The following is a 26,487-nucleotide window of genomic DNA, read 5'->3' as shown; positions in this document are numbered from 1 at the left end:
CTGTAACACTGTAACATTGTAACATTGTAGCACTGTAGCACTATAACATTGTAACATTGTAGCACTGTAACATTGTAGCACTATAGTGTTATATATATATATATATATAACACTATAACACTGTAACTGAGACAATGTGGCAAAGCCACAAACACCTTGTTTCTGGGAACGTTGTGGTTTTGTGTTGGCCACTTTGAGCTCGTCTCGAGGGTTTAATTAGGACTGAAGCCTTTGTGTAGCTTTCTTCTTAAACAGTGGATATTTTTAATGTGTGTAGTTTTAATGTGTGTAGTTTTAATGTGTGTAGTTTTAATGTGTGTAGTTCTAGACTTTCTAACGGGCTAAAACTACACACATTAAAAAAATATGTGTAGTTTTTCCAGACCCTTGTGGATGATGTTAGCATAGCTTCCATGATGTTAGCATAGCTTCCATGATGTTAGCATAGCTTCCATGAGGTGGAGGGACACGGAGAGGGGCCGTTTCCAGTGGAGCAGGTGCAGGCGAAGCTCGGGCCCCACATGCTGTTCTACTCTCTCTCCCCCTTTCTCTCTCTCACAGACACACACACACACACACACACACACACACATACAGACACAGACACACACACACACACACATACAGACACAGACACACACACACACACACATACAGACACAGACACACACACACACACACACACACATACAGACACAGACACACACACACACAGAGCCGCGCGGGGCTCGTCGTGGATGCGTGCTCCATCCTCTTCGCGCCTCCGGGTCGCCGCGCGGCTGCTCGCGCTGCCTCTCGGGAGACGGGACGGGGCCGTGTGGAGATGATCTCCTTCTGGCTGCTGTGCTGGAAGCTGCTGGTACGTGATGCTCCGGCTCCTCCATCACTGAGCCTGGCGGAGGCTGCGCGGGTGATGAGGACGTGTCGTGTTTGTGCTGCTAGAGCTGCGTCTGTAACGTGTGATGTAACGTGTGATGTAACGTGTGATGTAACGTGTCCAGTGTAACGCTCTGCTCCGTCACTCCGCAGTGTGAGCGCTGAGGAGAGCTATAGCTTTAGCTCACTGTAGCTTCGCTTTTCCAAACGCAGTTGTGCAGAGCCCGAAACATAATGACCAGTTTGTTCTTAATCCTAACTTTAACACTAACCTGAATGTTGAATAATAATAAGAATAATAATGGCCTGTATCTAAAATAAAAACATTTGCTTGTTTAACCAATGATGCAAAGTGGCTATTTGGAGGATCTGTGTTGGAGGGAAAAGAAATAAGGCTTGTGTTTCCGGTAACATTGGAAAAAAAACAAACATTTTTTGGTTAATATTTTAAAATCCTGGCACAGGTTTTGCAGTTTTCTTTTCTCAGAAGTGAGCGCTTCACATTGAAGTGGCCCTAGTGGTGCAGACATTGAATAAAATAGTTCTCTACATCTAAACTAGTCCAACTGCAGGAAAAGAGCCGTTAGCGGCGCCGCCGTCGCCCTGCGCGCATGTTCAACGAGCTGTAGAGCCACCGCTGCTTGTAAGTGCCAGTCGTACTTTGAGTCTCGTTGATCACATGCATCACTTGCTAAAGGCATTTCCAGCTGTAGTTGGAACTTACATCATACACTCCTAACTCATTCGGACTTCCGTGAGTTAGGAGTGTATGATCTAGAGTCGGTCTGCTCGCTGACCACATAGAGCATCTGCCGCAGGTCAAACCATATCAAAAGTGCAGATTTTCATATCTTACGATCCCACAGATAATTTTTTCCTGCAGCTTTTGGATTCTCTCTCACAATTTGACATTCTCGAAACGTACGGCCAGTAAATATACCATAATATGTTTAAGGTCGGGGTTCTTTTATTTTGAAATTCAGGTCAGTCGGGTTACAGGAAACACACCACTTTTTTTTGGCCTGAGCAACTGCGACATAATGGACTTGAATGTGCCACATTCAAGTCCATTATGTCTCCATGGCAACGTCCCACTTAAAGTTAATATGGCAGGTGTTTTTGGATGTATTATTTTCTTTAGTGGGACAGAACTCGCGGTAAATATCGCAGGTTAAACAATGTCATTAATGTGCTCGGGTTTCCAACACAAGAACTCGTTCACTTAAAGTTTTCTTTCTCTTGCATTTATTTTATCATTTGGTCCTGAAGGCTTCATTTGACAGCTTTAGTGTGAAATGGGGATGAGAGAAGGGAGGACATGCTGCAAATTGTTGAAGAGAGTATTCAAACTCATGGCGCTGTATATGGAACGTGACATATGTGCTGCTGCTTTAACCACTCGGCTACCGGTCAGCGCTCGACCACCGGTCAGCGCTCGACTGACTAGATTTGTTAAATCATATATTGTGTAATTTATATGGATTATTATATGGACGTCCAACGTTTTTATGTGGTGTTTTGAGAATCGATGCAGCGTTTTGAGCGTCTGAGTTACCACGTCCAGGGCGGTGGAAAGTGGGTTAACACCTGACGTGGCTCTGAGAATCTTTTATGCTGTTTTTAAGTCCTCATATTTCACCTTAAAGTTAATTTATCGACCCGACGTTGGTGTTACATTTAGTAATGTTTATAATATGATGTTTGAGAGTGAATTTTTGCTCTTCTTTTCATTCACTTCGTACCAACATGACCAACATGCATTTTATAACTACAGAGGCAGAGCAGGAGCAGGGGCAGGGGCAGGGGCAGGAGCAGGAGCAGGAGCAGGAGCAGGAGCAGGGGCAGGGGCAGGAGCAGGAGCAGGAGCAGGGGCAGGGGCAGGAGCAGGAGCAGGGGCAGGGGCAGGGGCAGGAGCAGGAGCAGGAGCAGGAGCAGGGGCAGGGGCAGGAGCAGGGGCAGGGGCAGGGGCAGGAGCAGGAGCAGGGGCAGGGGCAGGGGCAGGAGCAGGGGCAGGGGCAGGGGCAGGAGCAGGAGCAGGGGCAGGGGCAGGGGCAGGGGCAGGAGCAGGGGCAGGGGCAGGGGCAGGGGCAGGGGCAGGGGCAGGGGCAGGAGCAGGAGCAGGAGCAGGGGCAGGGGCAGGGGCAGGAGCAGGGGCAGGGGCAGGGGCAGGGGCAGGGGCAGGGGCAGGGGCAGGGGCAGGAGCAGGAGCAGGGGCAGGGGCAGGGGCAGGGGCAGGGGCAGGGGCAGGGGCAGGAGCAGGAGCAGGGGCAGGGGCAGGAGCAGGAGCAGGAGCAGGGGCAGGGGCAGGGGCAGGGGCAGGAGCAGGAGCAGGAGCAGGAGCAGGGTCGACTGTAGAGAGCAAATAACGGTCAAATAAAACAAGTATTATCTTTCTGTTTTGAGGCGTGTTTCGCAGGTCAAGCCATGTTTTATTTTCAAACTCGGGCTCTGATTTTCCGAATAGGATTTTCAGTTCAGAAGTGTGTGACTGGAGCCTCTATGTCACATCTGCTGCCAACCAGGAAGTGAAACTCTAAACTCTGCCAAAACTGTCAAGCTGGGGAAACATTTCAGTAAAATTTGTTAAATGTAATTATATTTTTGTTGTAAATTACATTATGTCCACTACGTTAAAATAAAATGTGCAATCTAATCGGTCATATATGAAAGTGCAGGCTTAAAAACACATATTTACTCCACACGATGAAGCAGGTGAAGAGAAAACGTGTTCCGCTCGTTCCACCTTTAGAATTCATGATAAATGACGTCATTGATGCGAAAACGATTCAGGCGTCATTATGTTATGGCTGATCTGTTGAATCATTTGCCCTTCACTGAGCGTCTGTCAGTAATCTCAATGTGAGGGCCAGTGTGAGGGCCAGTGTAAGGGCCAGTGTAAGGGCCAGTGTGAGGGCCAGTGTAAGGGCCAGTGTGAGGGCCAGTGTGAGGGCCAGTGTAAGGGCCAGTGTGAGGGCCAGTGTGAGGGCCAGTGTGAGGGCCAGTGTGAGGGCCAGTGTGAGGGCCAGTGTGAGGGCCAGTGTGAGGGCCAGTGTGAGGGCCAGTGTAAGGGCCAGTGTAAGGGCCAGTGTGAGGGCCAGTGTAAGGGCCAGTGTAAGGGTCAGTGTAAGGGCCAGTGTAAGGGTCAGTGTGAGGGCCAGTGTAAGGGCCAGTGTAAGGGCCAGTGTGAGGGCCAGTGTAAGGGCCAGTGTAAGGGTCAGTGTAAGGGCCAGTGTAAGGGCCAGTGTAAGGGCCAGTGTGAGGGCCAGTGTAAGGGCCAGTGTAAGGGTCAGTGTAAGGGCCAGTGTAAGGGTCAGTGTGAGGGCCAGTGTAAGGGCCAGTGTAAGGGCCAGTGTGAGGGCCAGTGTAAGGGCCAGTGTAAGGGTCAGTGTAAGGGCCAGTGTAAGGGCCAGTGTGAGGGCCAGTGTGAGGGCCAGTGTGAGGGCCAGTGTAAGGGCCAGTGTGAGGGCCAGTGTGAGGGCCAGTGTAAGGGCCAGTGTGAGGGCCAGTGTAAGGGTCAGTGTAAGGGCCAGTGTAAGGGTCAGTGTGAGGGCCAGTGTAAGGGCCAGTGTGAGGGCCAGTGCAGGGACATGGTGAGGGCCAGTGTAAGGGCCAGTGTAAGGGCCAGTGTGAGGGCCAGTGTGAGGGCCAGTGTGAGGGCCAGTGTGAGGGCCAGTGTGAGGGCCAGTGTGAGGGCCAGTGTAAGGGCCAGTGTGAGGGCCAGTGTAAGGGCCAGTGTGAGGGCCAGTGTAAGGGCCAGTGTAAGGGCCAGTGTAAGGGTCAGTGTAAGGGCCAGTGTAAGGGTCAGTGTGAGGGCCAGTGTAAGGGCCAGTGTGAGGGCCAGTGCAGGGACATGGTGAGGGCCAGTGTGAGGGCCAGTGTGAGGGCCAGTGTAAGGGTCAGTGTAAGGGCCAGTGTAAGGGTCAGTGTGAGGGCCAGTGTAAGGGCCAGTGTAAGGGTCAGTGTGAGGGCCAGTGTAAGGGCCAGTGTAAGGGCCAGTGTGAGGGCCAGTGTAAGGGCCAGTGTGAGGGCCAGTGTGAGGGCCAGTGTGAGGGCCAGTGTGAGGGCCAGTGTGAGGGCCAGTGTAAGGGCCAGTGTAAGGGCCAGTGTAAGGGCCAGTGTAAGGGCCAGTGTAAGGGTCAGTGTGAGGGCCAGTGTAAGGGCCAGTGTGAGGGCCAGTGCAGGGACATGGTGAGGGCCAGTGTGAGGGCCAGTGTAAGGGCCAGTGTGAGGGCCAGTGTAAGGGCCAGTGTAAGGGCCAGTGTAAGGGCCAGTGTGAGGGCCAGTGTGAGGGCCAGTGTAAGGGCCAGTGTAAGGGCCAGTGTGAGGGCCAGTGTGAGGGCCAGTGTGAGGGCCAGTGTAAGGGCCAGTGTGAGGGCCAGTGTAAGGGCCAGTGTAAGGGCCAGTGTAAGGGCCAGTGTGAGGGCCAGTGTGAGGGCCAGTGTAAGGGCCAGTGTAAGGGCCAGTGTGAGGGCCAGTGTGAGGGCCAGTGTAAGGGCCAGTGTGAGGGCCAGTGTAAGGGCCAGTGTAAGGGCCAGTGTAAGGGCCAGTGTAAGGGCCAGTGTGAGGGCCAGTGTAAGGGCCAGTGTGAGGGCCAGTGTAAGGGCCAGTGTGAGGGCCAGTGTAAGGGCCAGTGTGAGGGCCAGTGTAAGGGCCAGTGTGGGGGCCAGTGCAGGGACAGGGTGAGGGCCAGTGCAGGGACAGGGTGAGGGCCAGTGCAGGGACAGGGTGAGGGCCAGTGCAGGGACAGGGTGAGGGCCAGTGCAGGGACAGGGTGAGGGCCAGTGCAGGGACAGGGTGAGGGCCAGTGCAGGGACAGGGTGAGGGCCAGTGCAGGGACAGGGTGATGGTAATCCCAGAGGTCAGTGTTTCATGATCGCTGCTGGATTATAGAGCCTCACTAATGACTGTTCCATCAGAGTGGATGCAGGGGGCGGAGCTACCAGGCCTATCCTGGAACATTTGAACAGAATATTGTGTTTTTTGTGTGTGGTGTGAATGAAATGACATAAACATACAGGTCATGAGCTGGAGCTAAAGCTTCACACGTGTTATAATCCGATTGTAGGGGCCGAATGCTTAACCTCTTCTTCAAATCATTTTAATTATTCACAACATTGGAGACCAATTTCGATGCTACCCTGATGTAAATATGGGCGTGGTCACTTCTATCTCCCATGTCCACATTAGTGATTTTTTATCTAGTTTTATTGAAAATAAAAAAGTGGCCCAACAAGTCTCAGTTTGTTCCGGTTCTTGTTTGATCTGGACTCAAGGTTGAAAATGTTCTTCTTAATTATTCCATCCTCCTCCCTCTCTCACCACGTTCACCTCAGCTCGTATTGATCATCTCACATTGAGGCGTTGCCATCACTTGTTCCAGTCTCATGTCTCTCTGCACGTGCTCTCTGCAGCGCTGCAGCTCCTGCACTTACTGACCTGCTCTCTGGAGCCTCCAAGCCAACTTTAGACCAACATGTCAGTTCTTTTAAGTTTTGGCTGACGTGATGTCAGTGTATTTTTTTCCTTTCATTGCTTTTTTCAAATGCAAAGTGCTCAAACTAGCACCAGAGAATGTGAAACCACCGAGTCCATCAGAGCCAGCTTTGCACGTTTTTTGTACAAAAAAAACCTTGAAAAAGATTTAGTTAATTTCACTGATGTTCCTTTGACAACAAGAACAAATGCACAAAACGAGGGGCTATTGAATTCAGGCAGCGGACCATCATTTGAGACTAAGGATCGCTCACACATGGGACCATCATGTGGTCAGGCGCGGTCAGACTTATAGATCTGTCAAACTGACCACGACTGTCATCTCCTCTGACGAAGGCACAAGTCCTGCCACCAAACGTGTCAGGGGAACGAGCTTTCGCTTGTATACCAGTCTTATTAGAAGAAAAGTGACATTTCTTTATAAAAAAGACAGGATAAAGTTTCAAAATATGATGCATCGTAACTGTGAGCCGACTTGCATCTCCACAAACCTGACTCACACATGGGCCGGTTGGAAGGCTTCCTCCTAATTGTTGTCACCATAAAAGGGTTTTGTTCTCAAGTCCTTACGTCCCTTTCATTATGGTTTGAACTTTCTTTTTCCAAAAGGTCAAGCAGGAGCCACACCGCCACCGCAAGTGTACACGGTGTTGTGAGACAGGACAGAACAGGACAGAACAGGACAGAACAGGACAGAACAGGACAGGACAGGACAGGACAGGAGTACCATTAACAGAAGTAACATTTAGACACTTTTTTGGACATATATGAACAGAATGGTCCCAAAGCTCGGTCACTGCGTCCCCAGGAAATGTGTTTTTGCTTCCAGAAGTACACGCTTCACGTAACATGTGATATTCAAGGATAGAGGCGACTGTGGGCTGTTGGCGTGAGGAGGACACAGATTTCCTGACACTGGGAATGGGCTCCATTAGTCACAGCAGACCTCACAGAGTGGACTGATTATTGACCGCAGCACTTCCCAGATGGACAGTCCGTCCAGACACACCATTACCAGGGCTGTATCAAATCACACCCAACAACATATTCAATAACTATTATGTCCATTTGTGATGTGTTGTTGTTTCTATCATCTGATCTTCAGCAGACAGTGTTTGAACCTTGTGTACAAGTCAAACCTCATCGAAGTTGAATTATAAGGGAGTCGTTTTTCCTTTTATAATGACAAAAACAGCAAGCCCAGTTTTGTCTCTCGGATTGGCGTCACCACCTTGAAGTAAAAGGCCTGGAGTGGGCTCTCGACGGCGAGCGTCTGGTGTCACGGCTGTGAGGAAAGACCTGCTAGGCCATGGAGAGACTTGTACACAAGCAGAGCTGCTTTAAAGTCTCTTCTCTGAGCCACAGGGGGCAGTGCAGAGACCTGAGAACAGGACTAATGTGATGGTACTTCCTGGTTCTAGTCAGGACTAATGTGATGGTACTTCCTGGTTCTAGTCAGGACTAATGTGATGGTACTTCCTGGTTCTAGTCAGGACTAATGTGATGGTACTTCCTGGTTCTAGTCAGGACTAATGTGATGGTACTTCCTGGTTCTAGTCAGGACTAATGTGATGGTACTTCCTGGTTCTAGTCAGGACTAATGTGATGGTACTTCCTGGTTCTAGTCAGGACTAATGTGATGGTACTTCCTGGTTCTAGTCAGGACTAATGTGATGGTACTTCCTGGTTCTAGTCAGGACTAATGTGATGGTACTTCCTGGTTCTAGTCAGGACTAATGTGATGGTACTTCCTGGTTCTAGTCAGGACTAATGTGATGGTACTTCCTGGTTCTAGTCAGGACTAATGTGATGGTACTTCCTGGTTCTAGTCAGGACTAATGTTATGGTACTTCCTGGTTCTAGTCAGGACTAATGTGATGGTACTTCCTGGTTCTAGTCAGGACTAATGTGATGGTACTTCCTGGTTCTAGTCAGGACCCGAGCAGCAGCGTTCTGGATGTACTGCAGCTGTTTTACAGCTCGTTTGGAGAGACCAGTGAGCAGGCCACATCCACTGGTCCAGATTCACCTGCGACAGTGAAACATAGATCTGACTCGTCTGCATCATTGTGATAGGACATCAACTGACCTAACGGCAGCATGTAGAGGTTGAACAGAAGGGGTCCCAGGACTGACCCCTGGGCATCCCACAGGTCATGTGGTCTGAGACACAAAGTACTTCCTGTCTTCCAGATAGGACCTTAAACAGTTTAGGGCGGGGCCAGTGATGCCCACCCAGTCCTCTAGTCTCTGTAAGAGGGTCACATGATCGACGGTGTCAAAAGCAGCATCAGATCCAACTTTCTTTAATTCTGTTCATAAGGTGATCTTTTCTACTTCTTTTCTGAGCCTTAGAAATACACTTGGTTTGAAATTTTCCACATTTGTGACGTTAAAAGTAGAGATCCGGACGTCTCCTGTGCAGTTTTTAAGTCCATAAATAATGATCAGACTCATTCTGAAAACTGTGTTAACATTAGCATGACATTAGCATTTTATCAAAGAAAATTATTGATATATTCTTCGAGTAATCTGTTTAACATTCTGTAAAACTATTTTGAAAAGTGTATTAAATCACTTTTATAATATAAGGAGCGTCTGCTTGAAACAACACCATTTATTCCTAATTTCACAGAAGTGTGTCTCCAAAACAGCACATTTTCTCTATTGTTACTGTTGAATGTTGAGGCCATGAGGATCCATGTTCCACACAAACTCCACAGCAAAACAAGATTACATTCATCTTTTCTCTGTCAGAACAAAACATATTACTTTTACTTTCTATTTTAATCTCAAAAGAGTCGATTGTTTGTGAGCACAGTCCAGATTGTGACATGATGAGACATATTCAGGGCAGAACAAACTGAAGCCTCATCAAAGTGCCTTTGTCTCGTCTCCAGGGGGTTCTGATGATTATTATGGTCTGTTCAAACCATGTGCCGTTGACACTTTGGAGACATTGCCATGGAAACCGTTCTTTGACTTCTGTGTTCAGTAACAGGAAGCGGAGGGATCAGTCCGACTGAACTATTACATATTTCCACTTCTATAGAACTCCAAATATACAAGGATGTTGGCACATTAAACAAGAAGATTGGAGCTGTACTACAGCGTAGGACAAGTGGGAGGAGAGTATGGGTCCTTTCTCATGCTCCTGCCTTAGTAAGTCCTGTTCTGAGGACGCACTACACGACATGATTCAGTTGAAGTCAGTCGCAGTAGCTTCAGTCTCGTGGTTGCTTTTGGCCGTGCTCTGGGCATGTTTACTGACACGTCTAAGTGTCCAGAGACTCTGGAAAGAGCGTACGGACTAAAGCTTTCGATTTTCAGAACAAACAATGCACAGACATGACAACAGCGAGACATATGCCTAATATTCCTGCCCAAACATCAAGTTACTAATACATATAAATGTCCAACCTCTTCACCTCTGTCGCCACTTTTGATCAGAATCAGAATCCGAAAGGGGATTATTGCCATTTGTCAATGAACAAAAATTCACAAACAAAGGAACTTGTCCTGGTGATTTATGCAACACAAACAACGAACATTGAACACCGTATACCAAAACGGCATGATATGTACATTCTAAATAAAATATAAAGTTATGTAGTGCAATAAGAAGTGAACAGTGCAATGAGTACAAGGTGCTTAGGCAGTGTTCATGAGTCCAACAGCAGAGGGAAAGAAACTGTTCTTGTGACGGGAGGTTCTGGTCCTGATGGACCGAAGCCTCCTGTCTGAGGGGAGTGGCCTCCTGCCTGAGGGGAGTGGCCTCCTGCCTGAGGGGAGTGGCCTCCTGCCTGAGGGGAGTGGTTCGAATAGTCCGTGTCCAGGGTGAGAAGGGTCGGCTGTGATCCGACCTGCTCATCCCAGAGTCCTGGAGACGTACAGGTCCTGCAGAGATGTAAATCCGCGGCCGATCACCTTCTCAGCAGAGGGCGCTATAGTCTCTGTTTGTCCCTGACTGTGGCTCCAGTGTACCACACGGTGATGGAGGAGGTGATGGAGGAGGTGATGGAGGAGGTGTTGGAGGAGGTGATGGAGGAGGTGAGGATGGACTCAATGATGGCCGTGTAGAACTGCACCATCATCAGCTTGTCTTTCCTCAGCTGCTGCAGGAAGTACATCCTCTGCTGGACCTTCTTGATGAGGAGCTGATGGTGGCTCCTCCCACTTGAGGTCCTGGTGATGGTGGTGCAGAGGAAGTGGAGGGAGTCCACAGTGGAGATGGGGGAGTCTGTGATGGTGAGGGGGGGGCTGGGGGGCTGTGACTTTCCTGAAGTCCACGATCATCTCCTCTGACTTCTGGACGTTGAACTCCAGGTTGTTACTGCTGCACCAGCCGCTCCACCTCCTGTAACAGACTCATCCCCGTCTGAGATGAGCCCCATGAGGGTGGTGTCGTCATGGTGATGAGGGAGGTGTCGTCATGGTGATGAGGGTGGTGTCGTCATGGTGATGAGGGTGGTGTCGTCATGGTGATGAGGGAGGTGTCGTCATGGTGATGAGGGAGGTGTCGTCATGGTGATGAGGGTAGTGTCGTCATGGTGATGAGGGTAGTGTCGTCATGGTGATGAGGGTAGTGTCGTCATGGTGATGAGGGTGGTGTCGTCATGGTGATGAGGGTAGTGTCGTCATGGTGATGAGGGTGGTGTCGTCATGGTGATGAGGGTGGTGTCGTCATGGTGATGAGGGAGGTGTCGTCATGGTGATGAGGGTGGTGTCGTCATGGTGATGAGGGTAGTGTCGTCATGGTGATGAGGGTGGTGTCGTCATGGTGATGAGGGTGGTGTCGTCATGGTGATGAGGGTAGTGTCGTCATGGTGATGAGGGTAGTGTCGTCATGGTGATGAGGGTGGTGTCGTCATGGTGATGAGGGTAGTGTCGTCATGGTGATGAGGGTGGTGTCGTCATGGTGATGAGGGTGGTGTCGTCATGGTGATGAGGGTGGTGTCGTCATGGTGATGAGGGTGGTGTCGTCATGGTGATGAGGGTAGTGTCGTCATGGTGATGAGGGTAGTGTCGTCATGGTGATGAGGGTGGTGTCGTCATGGTGATGAGGGTAGTGTCGTCATGGTGATGAGGGTGGTGTCGTCATGGTGATGAGGGTGGTGTCGTCATGGTGATGAGGGAGGTGTCGTCATGGTGATGAGGGTGGTGTCTTAAGTTTGTGGACGAGTCGTGGCTGGAGGTGCAGCAGTTTGTGTACAGTGAGAAGAGCAGGGGAGAAAGTACACAGCCCTGTGGAGCGCCTATGCTGATAGTCCCAATGTCTGAGACGTTCTTCCCCAGCTGCACGCACTGCCTCTGACTGGAGCACTCAGGTGGAGCACTGACTTCCATCAGGAAGTCAGTGCTCCACCTGCAGGTGGAGTCAGCGCTCCCCCTGCAGGTGAAGTCAGTGCTCCACCTGCAGGTGGAGTCAGCGCTCCCCCTGCAGGTGGAGTCACGTTGAGCTGGGAGAGCTTGTCCTGGAGCAGAGCAGGAGGTGGTGTTGATGCAGAGCTGAAGTCCACAAACAGGATCCTGGTGTAGGTTCCTGGGGAGTCCAGGTGCTGCAGGTGAAGTGGAGAGCCAGGTTGGTGGTGTTGTCCACAGACCTGTTGGCTCTGTAGAAGAACTGCAGGGGTCCAGCAGGGGGAGGTGAAGGACTTGAGGTGGGGGAGGACCAGGCGCTCAAATGACTTCGTAACTACAGACGTCAGTCATTACTGTCCATTTTAGATCATTTAAAGTAAGTTACACATGCAGTAAACACATGCCAATGTTTTAAATGAATAGTTCTTCATATGTTTTGTATCTCCTGCTTTGTGCACTCGCAGGCATTTGCCTACACTATGTTACACACACATTTGTGTAGGTGCTGAGCAGTGAGAGTGTAACACAGTTGATTGAATGCGTGCACATGTTTTAATTCCAGTGGCATTGGCCCCCACAGGACCGGGTCAGCCGGGGGTGACAGGGTGCGCACCTGGCACTGCCTCTTGTGGGTCAGAAACAGACAAAAGAGTCACATGTTTGTGCCAAACAGCCAAACATGACGTGCTTCAGAGATCCATTTGGACACAATAGGTGAATAACGCACATTGTTTGGCTAAAATTAATAATTTCACAGTAAGAGTTTAACAGGTTAAAGTGATGACAATATGGGATTTCATCCATTTAACTTATGAAGTCAAAATGAAAGTATTCACATTAAGCACACTTCAGATCGCTCTGCTGCGTCAGCACGATGAGGATGAGATGATGCACGTGCACAAACTCTTACTTAGTCTGTGTGTTTCTGTGGCGCGTTTCAAGCGTTGGACACAGTGCGTCCTGAGCGGTCACGCGTTTACTGTCGCTGTGGCATCAGACTCTGTGAAATGAGCCAAACAGGAGCTTCCTCCAGAGCTCAGCTTAGCCCAGCTCGTCGGCGAGCTGGTCTGAACGTAGCATAACTGTGGCTCCACGACACATTCTGCAAGATCAGTATTAAACACGTGCTTCAACCAAATTTTACATACAACAACAATAAATAAGTGTATATTAGTAATGTGAGTTTGATCAAACAAGAAAAGTGGAGTCAAGGTACAAATCGATTATTCGTCTCCTGTTTTCGGCTCATTCATTTTTCTAAATAATATAAAAGCACCTCTATCAGGTTATTTAGCAGCTATCGTCATTACATTCATATAAAAGTGTTTAAAATCATTAAATAATTGTGTGAAGAGCTATTATGGCCTTAGAATTACAGTAGTGCTGCACCTGAAGATAGTGCAGCTCCACAGTTCACACAACTTTGGTCGATTATGTGAACTATCGTTATGTGAAACGTCTTGTGTGAAACGTCCCATGTTGTGTAGAGAGTGTGAGAGAGGAAAAACATCACAGGCTGAATGCTTCTGAAAGTTCTCACTTCTCTGTGATGAGTCGAATACACTCAAGAACATGATGAAGGCTGACCACTAGGATCAATCGCTCATGTTTATAGGACCTTTAATATCTCTTTTCTTAAATGATATTATGTGTTCACAGAGAGCTACAACCGGACTCAGGAGAACAGCTGGCGAGCTAACGGATGCTAGCCACGACGCCAACGACGATAACCACGAAGACCGCAACTCCAGTAACAGCGCCACAACATCTCAGGAACCTGTCACCATGGAGATCAGCTCCTCACCAACTCTACTGATGGACCTGGAGAGAGAGAACCTGCAGAACTACAAAGAAGAGGAGGAGGAGGAGGAGGAAGAATTACAATATCCACAAGTCCAGAAGGAACAGCAGCCAATCAGCATCCAGCAGGAAGACGACTGTGACTACTTGGTGTTTGAAATCGGTAAAAAGATCGTGGTCGAGCAAGACGAAAACACGGAAGACACCGCCAACGATTTCTGGACGACAGAAATGGAGAGTAAAGAGGAAGAAAGACAGGAAGCAGCAGAAACAAACAGCCAATTGGAGCCCTTGTTTCAGCCAGGAGCCGAAGTCAGGGACCAATCAGAGCCAAGTAGGTTCTCGTGTGACGCTGACCATGTGTGGAGTCAGGAGGCGGGGCTTAGGGATGACCTCAGTGACTGCCTTCAAGCTGAACTCGCCATGGTGTACTCGGACAGCGACGCAGGGGACGACCAATGGGCCGCCTCCCACAATGGTGATGTCATCAGCCGAACAGGAAGAGACGCAGAGGAAGACTCGCTGACAGGTGATAAATACTTCAGCTCATGTTTAGTGTCCTGTCACTCATGGTCCATATTACTCTCATCAGATGTTGTTCACAGGTCATTTTAATAATCTGATCATTAGAGAAATATGCCGATATTTGAACAGACTGACCAAAATGGACAGTGAAGTGATTCTACTTCCAAGTGACTGTACCCCAAATGTGGACTTTAAAGGACACATATCATGCACAATAATAAATACATATATATATATATATATATATATATAAATAAATGCAAACATACATACATATTTATATACATAAATAGATATACACAATACACAAAACACTCACATTTCCCAGTTTTGTGACGTTGAGCTCTGTTGACTCGTTCTGCACGTTCATTACATCTGTGTGCTTACATTAGCATGTCAGGGAAAGAAAGGCTTGTTCATATCCCCTTTATTATTTCCTCTGCTCTCAGTAGATCTAGCGGTGCCATGTGGTCAGGGCAATCAAGGCCAATACAATTTGAATTACCGTGTGTCACAACTATGAATGAATTGTTCTAAAATATATCCAAATAAGCCAGTTTTCCCCTCACCTCTGCTGCTGAAGCTTGGCTGAGCATGTGCAGAGAAGTGAAGCCCTAACTGAGCATGTGCAGAGAAGTGAAGCCCTAACTGAGCATGTGCAGAGAAGTGAAGCCCTAACTGAGCATGTGCAGAGAAGTGAAGCCCTAACTGAGCATGTGCAGAGAAGTGAAGCCCTAACTGAGCATGTGCAGAGAAGTGAAGCCCTAACTGAGCATGTGCAGAGAAGTGAAGCCCTAACTGAGCATGTGCAGAGAAGTGAAGCCCTAACTGAGCATGTGCAGAGAAGTGAAGCCCTAACTGAGCATGTGCAGAGAAGTGAAGCCCTAACTGAGCATGTGCAGAGAAGTGAAGCCCTAACTGAGCATGTGCAGAGAAGTGAAGCCCTAACTGAGCATGTGCAGAGAAGTGAAGCCCTAACTGAGCATGTGCAGAGAAGTGAAGCCCTAACTGAGCATGTGCAGAGAAGTGAAGCCCTAACTGAGCATGTGCAGAGAAGTGAAGCCCTAACTGAGCATGTGCAGAGGAGAAGAGAAGCCTCTAACTGTTAGTCCTTTTTATGCGCTCACTCACCCCCCACCCTCCTGTTCTCTCCCAGATACACTACACGCTACAGCCGCGCTGCTACACATGTGTTTGTTTATTAGCACGACAGATTGCATCATCTCTCGTCTTCGCAGATTTCCGTCTTTCTCTGTCGTCGCTCGAAAGTGAGACTCTGATTGGTCGCAAAACCCTCTGTTCAACCTTTAATCTTGGTTGGGAAAAACTGGCATCGTGCACCTTTAAGTTTTTCATTCCATGGGTCAAATGTGGGCATGAAAAAAATCACGATACAATCACTGAAATGAAACCTTTGTGACGTCCCTAAAGACATTTGTTCCTTTTTGTTGGCACATTTGTCATATTTGTCATATAATCCAATGCTTGTCCTCCTTGTGTCAGAGAAAGGCGGTGAGGAGGAGACAGTGGAGCAGGGGCCCTCAGAGAAGCCGAGTCAGAGCAGTGATCCTGAGAGGAGTGACTCTAGAGAGGACATGGCCTCCAGGAGAGACATGTTCCTCAGAGGCTCCTCCACCAGCTCCACCACCAGCTCCACAGACAGAAAGGTATACGTCACCTCCTCAGCTTTTACACATGATGAAATACTTCTTGTCAGGTTTCGGACTCTGTATAAGTCCCGGGCGTTTAAAGGAACGTGAAGGGTCATGTTGACAATTGTGGTGCTGAAAAAGAATGTACCGTATATTTAAAGGAGATTTTTACAGTCTTAAAATGTGGAAAACAGAAGTTAATTTGAATATATCCTCATGTAGTTCTCACTTACCCACTACATTCTGAGCTTAATTATTCACTGCAATGAGTTCATAAGTGCTTTTCCAGAGCAGAGTTTCCTGTGTCGGTGAAGCTAACAAACATTAACATGCTAACAGTGCACGTCTGCTCCATCATTAAATGCAGACAGCACTCATCGGTCTCATTCTGACCCTAAGAGCTACTATTACAAAATATCTGTACTAGGACAAAACAGATACAGGTACAGCCAATTTAAGATATAAACCATTCCAACTGGAACTGTAAGCTTCATTAAATGATATCCATGGGTTTCACAGTGATAAAAGTCCAGCATGTTTGTCAGAGCAATTAACAATAGAAAGTATTCTATCTTTTCAATGGGTTTAACTCAAAATATCAGCTCTAAACAAGAAGTTGAAACTCATGAAAAGGTTGTGTTCTCGTGACATCACAACATTCTAGAATCTTTAAATGGAGCTAGAGGTCAGAACTCACTGTCAAAGTGTCAGAGGTCAGATGTGTTGACCTGCTTTATGGTTAATATCTCTGTCATTACTGGGTCTCAAACACATGAAACAAAAACTGGCTCAAAGTTCAACATCTCTGTCAGCACAAAGAAACAAGTGTAATCATTTACTCACGACAGCCTCCAAAGCGGAGCCATAAATGTACTGTACTGTAATGCACTGTACTGTACTGTACTGCACTGTACTGTACTGTACTGTAATGCACTGTACTGTACTGTACTGCACTGTACTGCACTGTACTGTACTGCACTGTACTGTACTGTACTGTACTGTACTGTACTGTACTAACTGTACTGTACTGTACTGCACTGTACTGCACTGTACTGTACTGTACTGTACTGTACTGTACTAACTGTACTGTACTGTACTGTACTGTACTAACTGTACTGCACTGTACTGTACTGTACTGTACTGTACTAACTGTACTGTACTGCACTGCACTGTACTGTACTGTACTGTACTGTACTGTACTAACTGTACTGTACTGTACTAACTGTACTGTACTGTACTAACTGTGCTGTACTGTACTGTACTGTACTGTACTGCACTGTAATGCACTGTACTAACTGTACTGTACTGTACTGTACTGTACTGCACTGTACTGTACTGTACTGTACTAACTGTACTGTACTGTACTGTACTGTACTGTACTGTACTGCACTGTACTGTACTGTACTAACTGTACTGTACTGTACTGTAATGCACTGTACTAACTGTACTGTACTGTACTGTACTGTACTGTACTGCACTGTACTGTACTGTACTAACTGTACTGTACTGTACTGTACTGTACTGCACTGTACTGTACTGTACTGTACTAACTGTACTGTACTGTACTGTACTGCACTGTACTGCACTGTACTGTACTGTACTGCACTGTACTGTACTGTACTGTACTGTACTGCACTGTACTGTACTGTACTAACTGTACTGTACTGTACTGTACTGTACTGCACTGTACTGTACTGTACTGTACTAACTGTACTGTACTGTACTGTACTGTACTAACTGTACTGTACTGTACTGTACTGTACTGTACTGTACTAACTGTACTGTACTGTACTAACTGTACTGTACTGTACTAACTGTACTGTACTAACTGTACTGTACTGTACTGTACTGTACTGTACTAACTGTGCTGTACTGTACTGTACTGTACTGTACTGCACTGTAATGCACTGTACTAACTGTACTGTACTGTACTGTACTAACTGTACTGTACTGCACTGTACTGTACTGTACTGCACTGTACTGTACTGTACTAACTGTACTGTACTGTACTGTACTGTACTGTACTGCACTGTACTGTACTGTACTAACTGTACTGTACTGTACTGTACTGTACTGCACTGTACTGTACTGTACTGTACTAACTGTACTGTACTGTACTGTACTGCACTGTACTGCACTGTACTGTACTGTACTGCACTGTACTGTACTGTACTGTACTGTACACTGTACTGTACTGTACTAACTGTACTGTACTGTACTGTACTGTACTGCACTGTACTGTACTGTACTGTACTGTACTAACTGTACTGTACTGTACTGTACTGTACTAACTGTACTGTACTGTACTGTACTGTACTGTACTAACTGTACTGTACTGTACTAACTGTACTGTACTGTACTAACTGTACTGTACTAACTGTACTGTACTGTACTGTACTGTACTGTACTGTACTGTACTGTACTTACTGTACTGTACTAACTGTACTGTACTGTACTGTACTAACTGTACTGTACTGTACTGTACCGTACTGTACTGCACTGTACTGTGCTGTACTGTACTGTACTTGCTGTACTGTACTGTACTAACTGTACTGTACTGTACTGCACTGTACTGTACTGTACTGTACTGTACTAACTGTACTGTACTGTACTGTACTGTACTAACTGTACTGCGAAGACGCTGAAAGGACTTTAAGCCAGAAGAGTAATATCACTATATTGCTCTTTTTATTTCTATTTTGAATATTTCATTCAAAAACAGTAAATCTCTAATATGAGGTAGTGACATCAAAACAATGTAAAAAAAACAGCCGTTACCATGGAAATCCACATGTTTACAGCAGCAGAGCTAAACCATAAGAGAAAAAACAGTATAAAACACTGGTAAATACCTCACTCTGTAGTGTCAGAATATGTTTGAAGGATATATATGTATGAAGGATGTATATGTATGAAGGATGTATATGTATGAAGGATGTACATGTATGAAGGATGTACATGTATGAAGGATGTATATGTTTGAAGGATGTACATGTATGAAGGATGTACATGTATGAAGGATGTATATGTTTGAAGGATGTACATGTATGAAGGATGTACATGTATGAAGGATGTATATGTATGAAGGATGTATATGTATGAAGGATGTACATGTATGAAGGATGTACATGTATGAAGGATGTACATGTATGAAGGATGTATATGTATGAAGGATGTATATGTATGAAGGATGTACATGTATGAAGGATGTATATGTTTGAAGGATGTATATGTATGAAGGATGTATATGTATGAAGGATGTATATGTATGAAGGATGTACATGTATGAAGGATGTATATGTATGAAGGATGTATATGTATGAAGGATGTACATGTATGAAGGATGTATATGTTTGAAGGATGTATATGTATGAAGGATGTACATGTATGAAGGATGTATATGTATGAAGGATGTACATGTATGAAGGATGTACATGTATGAAGGATGTATATGTATGAAGGATGTACATGTATGAAGGATGTATATGTATGAAGGATGTACATGTATGAAGGATGTATATGTTTGAAGGATGTACATGTATGAAGGATGTACATGTATGAAGGATGTATATGTTTGAAGGATGTACATGTATGAAGGATGTACATGTATGAAGGATGTATATGTATGAAGGATGTACATGTATGAAGGATGTATATGTATGAAGGATGTACATGTATGAAGGATGTATATGTTTGAAGGATGTACATGTATGAAGGATGTACATGTATGAAGGATGTATATGTTTGAAGGATGTACATGTATGAAGGATGTACATGTATGAAGGATGTATATGTTTGAAGGATGTATATGTATGAAGGATGTACATGTATGAAGGATGTATATGTATGAAGGATGTACATGTATGAAGGATGTACATGTATGAAGGATGTATATGTATGAAGGATGTATATGTTTGAAGGATGTATATGTTTGAAGGATGTATATGTTTGAAGGATGTATATGTTTGAAGGATGTACATGTATGAAGGATGTATATGTTTGAAGGATGTATATGTATGAAGGATGTACATGTATGAAGGATGTACATGTATGAAGGATGTATATGTTTGAAGGATGTACATGTATGAAGGATGTATATGTTTGAAGGATGTATATGTTTGAAGGATGTATATGGATCATCATGTCCCCGTCTTGTCTCTAGCTGTCCTCAGACGTCATCCTGCTGCAGGACCCTCAGAGCGAGAACGTGTCCACAGAGCACGTGGACTTCCTGTTGGCACGGCAACAGTGGAAGAAGATGGAGGAGGAGGTGAAGGGTCGGCCCATCCCCAAACCAGGGCTACGAGCTCAGGGCAGCTTCCAGGGGACCCACACGTCCCTGTACCCCCCGACCCGCAGCCCTCGCCTCAAGCACAGGTGCCAGCTCTCACCCCCGACCAGCGGCTCCCACAGTGGGACCAATGTCTCCTGTGTCCACTGTGTCCACTGGGACCAATGTCTCCTGTAACTGTCACTGTGTCCACTGGGACCAATGTCTCCTGTAACTGTCACTGTGTCCACTGGGACCAATGTCTCCTGTAACTGTCACTGTGTCCACTGGGACCAATGTCTCCTGTGGCAGTCACTCTGTCCACTGGGACCAATGTCTCCTGTAACTGTCACTGTGTCCACTGGGACCAATGTCTCCTGTAACTGTCACTGTGTCCACTGGGACCAATGTCTCCTGTAACAGTCACTGTGTCCACTGGGACCAATGTCTCCTGTAACAGTCACTGTGTCCACTGGGACCAATGTCTCCTGTGGCAGTCACTGTGTCCACTGGGACCAATGTCTCCTGTAACTGTCACTGTGTCCACTGGGACCAATGTCTCCTGTAACAGTCACTGTGTCCACTGGGACCAATGTCTCCTGTGGCAGTCACTCTGTCCACTGGGACCAATGTCTCCTGTAACAGTCACTGTGTCCACTGGGACCAATGTCTCCTGTAACAGTCACTGTGTCCACTGGGACCAATGTCTCCTGTAACAGTCACTGTGTCCACTGGGACCAATGTCTCCTGTGGCAGTCACTGTGTCCACTGGGACCAATGTCTCCTGTAACTGTCACTGTGTCCACTGGGACCAATGTCTCCTGTAACTGTCACTGTGTCCACTGGGACCAATGTCTCCTGTAACAGTCACTGTGTCCACTGGGACCAATGTCTCCTGTAACTGTCACTGTGTCCACTGGGACCAATGTCTCCTGTAACTGTCACTGTGTCCACTGGGACCAATGTCTCCTGTAATAGTCTATACTGTGTCCACTGGGACCAATGTCTCCTGTAATAGTCCATACTGTGTCCACTGGGACCAATGTCTCCTGTAATAGTCTATACTGTGTCCACTGGGACCAATGTCTCCTGTAATAGTCTATACTGTGTCCACTGGGACCAATGTCTCCTGTAATAGTCTATACTGTGTCCACTGGGACCAATGTCTCCTGTAACTGTCACTGTGTCCACTGGGACCAATGTCTCCTGTAACAGTCACTGTGTCCACTGGGACCAATGTCTCCTGTAATAGTCTATACTGTGTCCACTGGGACCAATGTCTCCTGTAATAGTCTATACTGTGTCCACTGGGACCAATGTCTCCTGTAATAGTCTATACTGTGTCCACTGGGACCAATGTCTCCTGTAACTGTCACTGTGTCCACTGGGACCAATGTCTCCTGTAACAGTCACTGTGTCCACTGGGACCAATGTCTCCTGTAATAGTCTATACTGTGTCCACTGGGGCCAATGTCTCCTGTAATAGTCTATACTGTGTCCACTGGGGCCAATGTCTCCTGTAATAGTCTATACTGTGTCCACTGGGACCAATGTCTCCTGTAATAGTAATTTAGAAATAATTAAATTATAGACATTTCTAGAAACATGAGCTGAAATGATATTCACACATATATATATATACATACATATATACATATACATATACACACACACACACATATATATATATATATATATATATATATATATATATATATATATATATATATATATATATATATATATATATATATATTTAATTCACATAAACTTTCAAGTTAAACTCAGATCATGATGTATCAAATTTGTATCCTGATTCTTTTTTTAAACTATTGGCCTCACTATTAGAACTATTAGAACTATTAGAACTATTAGAACTATTAGAACTATAAGAACTATTAGAACTATTAGAACTATAAGAACTATTAGAACTATTAGAACTATAAGAACTATTAGAACTATTAGAACTATAAGAACTATTAGAACTATTAGAACTATAAGAACTATTAGAACTATAAGAACTATAAGAACTATTAGAACTATAAGAACTATTAGAACTATTAGAACTATTAGAACTATTAGAACTATAAGAACTATTAGAACTATTAGAACTATAAGAACTATTAGAACTATTAGAACTATAAGAACTATTAGAACTATTAGAACTATAAGAACTATTAGAACTATTAGAACTATAAGAACTATTAGAACTATTAGAACTATAAGAACTATTAGAACTATTAGAACTATAAGAACTATTAGAACTATTAGAACTATAAGAACTATTAGAACTATTAGAACTATAAGAACTATTAGAACTATTAGAACTATAAGAACTATTAGAACTATTAGAACTATAAGAACTATTAGAACTATAAGAACTATTAGAACTATTAGAACTATAAGAACTATTAGAACTATAAGAACTATTAGAACTATTAGAACTATAAGAACTATTAGAACTATAAGAACTATAAGAACTATTAGAACTATAAGAACTATTAGAACTATTAGAACTATTAGAACTATAAGAACTATTAGAACTATAAGAACTATTAGAACTATAAGAACTATAAGAACTATTAGAACTATTAGAACTATAAGAACTTTTAGAACTATAAGAACTATAAGAACTATTAGAACTATAAGAACTATTAGAACTATAAGAACTATTAGAACTATTAGAACTATAAGAACTATTAGAACTATAAGAACTATAAGAACTATTAGAACTATAAGAACTATTAGAACTATAAGAACTATAAGAACTATTAGAACTATTAGAACTATTAGAACTATAAGAACTATAAGAACTATTAGAACTATAAGAACTATTAGAACTATAAGAACTATAAGAACTATTAGAACTATTAGAACTATAAGAACTATTAGAACTATAAGAACTATAAGAACTATAAGAACTATTAGAACTATTAGAACTATAAGAACTATTAGAACTATAAGAACTATTAGAACTATAAGAACTATAAGAACTATGAGAACTATTAGAACTATAAGAACTATTAGAACTATAAGAACTATTAGAACTATAAGAACTATTAGAACTATTAGAACTATAAGAACTATTAGAACTATAAGAACTATTAGAACTATAAGAACTATTAGAACTATTAGAACTAGTAGAACTATTAGAACTATAAGAACTATTAGAACTATAAGAACTATTAGAACTATAAGAACTATTAGAACTATAAGAACTATTAGAACTATAAGAACTATTAGAACTATTAGAACTAGTAGAACTATAAGAACTATTAGAACTATTAGAACTATAAGAACTATTAGAACTATAAGAACTATAAGAACTATTAGAACTATAAGAACTATTAGAACTATAAGAACTATTAGAACTATTAGAACTATAATAACTATAAGAACTATTAGAACTATAAGAACTATTAGAACTATTAGAACTATAAGAACTATTAGAACTATAAGAACTATTAGAACTATAAGAACTATTAGAACTATTAGAACTAGTAGAACTATAAGAACTATTAGAACTATTAGAACTATAAGAACTATAAGAACTATTAGAACTATAAGAACTATAAGAACTATAAGAACTATTAGAACTATTAGAACTATAAGAACTATTAGAACTATAAGAACTATTAGAACTATAAGAACTATTAGAACTATTAGAACTATAAGAACTATTAGAACTATAAGAACTATTAGAACTATTAGAACTATTAGAACTATAAGAACTATTAGAACTATTAGAACTATTAGAACTATAAGAACTATAAGAACTATAATAACTATAAGAACTATTAGAACTATTAGAACTATAAGAACTATTAGAACTATAAGAACTATTAGAACTATTAGAACTATTAGAACTATGAGAACTATTAGAACAATTAGAACTATAAGAACTATTAGAACTACAAGAACTATTAGAACTATTAGAACCATTAGAACTATAAGAACTATTAGAACTATTAGAACTATAAGAACTATTAGAACTATAAGAACTATTAGAACTATAAGAACTATAAGAACTATTAGAACTATAAGAACTATTAGAACTATTAGAACTATAAGAACTACTAGAACTATAAGAACTATAAGAACTATTAGAACTATAAGAACTATTAGAACTATTAGAACTATAAGAACTATTAGAACTATAAGAACTATTAGAACTATTAGAACTATAAGAACTATTAGAACTATTAGAACTATAAGAACTATTAGAACTATAAGAACTAAAAGAACTATTATAACTATAAAAAATATTATAACTATTATAACTATAAGAACTATTAGAACTATTAGAACTATAAGAACTATTAGAACTATAAGAACTATTAGAACTATTAGAACTATAAGAACTATTAGAACTATTAGAACTATAAGAACTATTAGAACTATGAGAACTATTAGAACAATTAGAACTATAAGAACTATTAGAACTACAAGAACTATTAGAACTATTAGAACCATTAGAACTATAAGAACTATAAGAACTATTAGAACTATAAGAACTATTAGAACTACAAGAACTATTAGAACTATTAGAACCATTAGAACTATAAGAACTATTAGAACTATAAGAACTATTAGAACTATTAGAACTATAAGAACTATTATAACTATTATAACTATAAGAACTATAGGAACTATTGGAACTATTGGAACTATTGGAACTATTAGAACTATTAGAACTATTAGAACTATTAGAACTATAAGAACTATTAGAACTATTAGAACTATAAGAACTATTAGAACTATTAGAACTATAAGAACTATTAGAACTATTAGAACTATAAGAACTATTAGAACTATTAGAACTATAAGAACTATTAGAACTATTAGAACTATAAGAACTATTAGAACTATTAGAACTATAAGAACTATTAGAACTATTAGAACTATAAGAACTATTAGAACTATTAGAACTATAAGAACTATTAGAACTATTAGAACTATAAGAACTATTAGAACTATTAGAACTATAAGAACTATTAGAACTATAAGAACTATTAGAACTATTAGAACTATAAGAACTATTAGAACTATAAGAACTATTAGAACTATTAGAACTATAAGAACTATTAGAACTATAAGAACTATAAGAACTATTAGAACTATAAGAACTATTAGAACTATTAGAACTATTAGAACTATAAGAATTATTAGAACTATTAGAACTATAAGAACTATAAGAACTATTAGAACTATAAGAACTATTAGAACTATAAGAACTATAAGAACTATTAGAACTATTAGAACTATAAGAACTTTTAGAACTATAAGAACTATAAGAACTATTAGAACTATAAGAACTATTAGAACTATAAGAACTATTAGAACTATTAGAACTATAAGAACTATTAGAACTATAAGAACTATAAGAACTATTAGAACTATAAGAACTATTAGAACTATAAGAACTATAAGAACTATTAGAACTATTAGAACTATTAGAACTATAAGAACTATAAGAACTATTAGAACTATAAGAACTATTAGAACTATAAGAACTATAAGAACTATTAGAACTATTAGAACTATAAGAACTATTAGAACTATAAGAACTATAAGAACTATAAGAACTATTAGAACTATTAGAACTATAAGAACTATTAGAACTATAAGAACTATTAGAACTATAAGAACTATAAGAACTATGAGAACTATTAGAACTATAAGAACTATTAGAACTATAAGAACTATTAGAACTATAAGAACTATTAGAACTATTAGAACTATAAGAACTATTAGAACTATAAGAACTATTAGAACTATAAGAACTATTAGAACTATTAGAACTAGTAGAACTATTAGAACTATAAGAACTATTAGAACTATAAGAACTATTAGAACTATTAGAACTATAAGAACTATTAGAACTATAAGAACTATTAGAACTATAAGAACTATTAGAACTATTAGAACTAGTAGAACTATAAGAACTATTAGAACTATTAGAACTATAAGAACTATTAGAACTATAAGAACTATAAGAACTATTAGAACTATAAGAACTATTAGAACTATAAGAACTATTAGAACTATTAGAACTATAATAACTATAAGAACTATTAGAACTATAAGAACTATTAGAACTATTAGAACTATAAGAACTATTAGAACTATAAGAACTATTAGAACTATAAGAACTATTAGAACTATTAGAACTAGTAGAACTATAAGAACTATTAGAACTATTAGAACTATAAGAACTATAAGAACTATTAGAACTATAAGAACTATAAGAACTATAAGAACTATTAGAACTATTAGAACTATAAGAACTATTAGAACTATAAGAACTATTAGAACTATAAGAACTATTAGAACTATTAGAACTATAAGAACTATTAGAACTATAAGAACTATTAGAACTATTAGAACTATTAGAACTATAAGAACTATTAGAACTATTAGAACTATTAGAACTATAAGAACTATAAGAACTATAATAACTATAAGAACTATTAGAACTATTAGAACTATAAGAACTATTAGAACTATAAG

At 42.3% G+C, this 26,487-nt stretch overlaps 1 protein-coding gene across 1 annotated transcript in view; it reads left to right on the top strand.

The window, feature by feature from the left end:
• Positions 1-731: 731 nt before the first annotated feature.
• The window catches only part of LOC140356751 (uncharacterized), a 43,256-nt gene continuing 17,500 nt past the window's right edge, over positions 732-26,487 (top strand). Inside the window, exons 1-4 of the mRNA XM_072441940.1 lie at positions 732-859; positions 13,390-14,059; positions 15,559-15,728; positions 19,870-20,084. Coding sequence (XP_072298041.1) covers positions 824-859; positions 13,390-14,059; positions 15,559-15,728; positions 19,870-20,084 — 1,091 coding nt within the window. The 5' untranslated portion in view covers positions 732-823. The remainder of the gene's footprint in view (positions 860-13,389; positions 14,060-15,558; positions 15,729-19,869; positions 20,085-26,487) is intronic.

The sequence above is a fragment of the Eucyclogobius newberryi genome, unplaced genomic scaffold (assembly GCF_026437365.1).
Source record: "Eucyclogobius newberryi isolate DKJ021-1_F unplaced genomic scaffold, fEucNew1.0.hap1 SCAF_12, whole genome shotgun sequence".
Taxonomy (NCBI): domain Eukaryota; kingdom Metazoa; phylum Chordata; class Actinopteri; order Gobiiformes; family Gobiidae; genus Eucyclogobius; species Eucyclogobius newberryi.
Note: the sequence above shows the minus strand (reverse complement) of the source record. Positions and strands in the feature narration are given on the sequence as shown.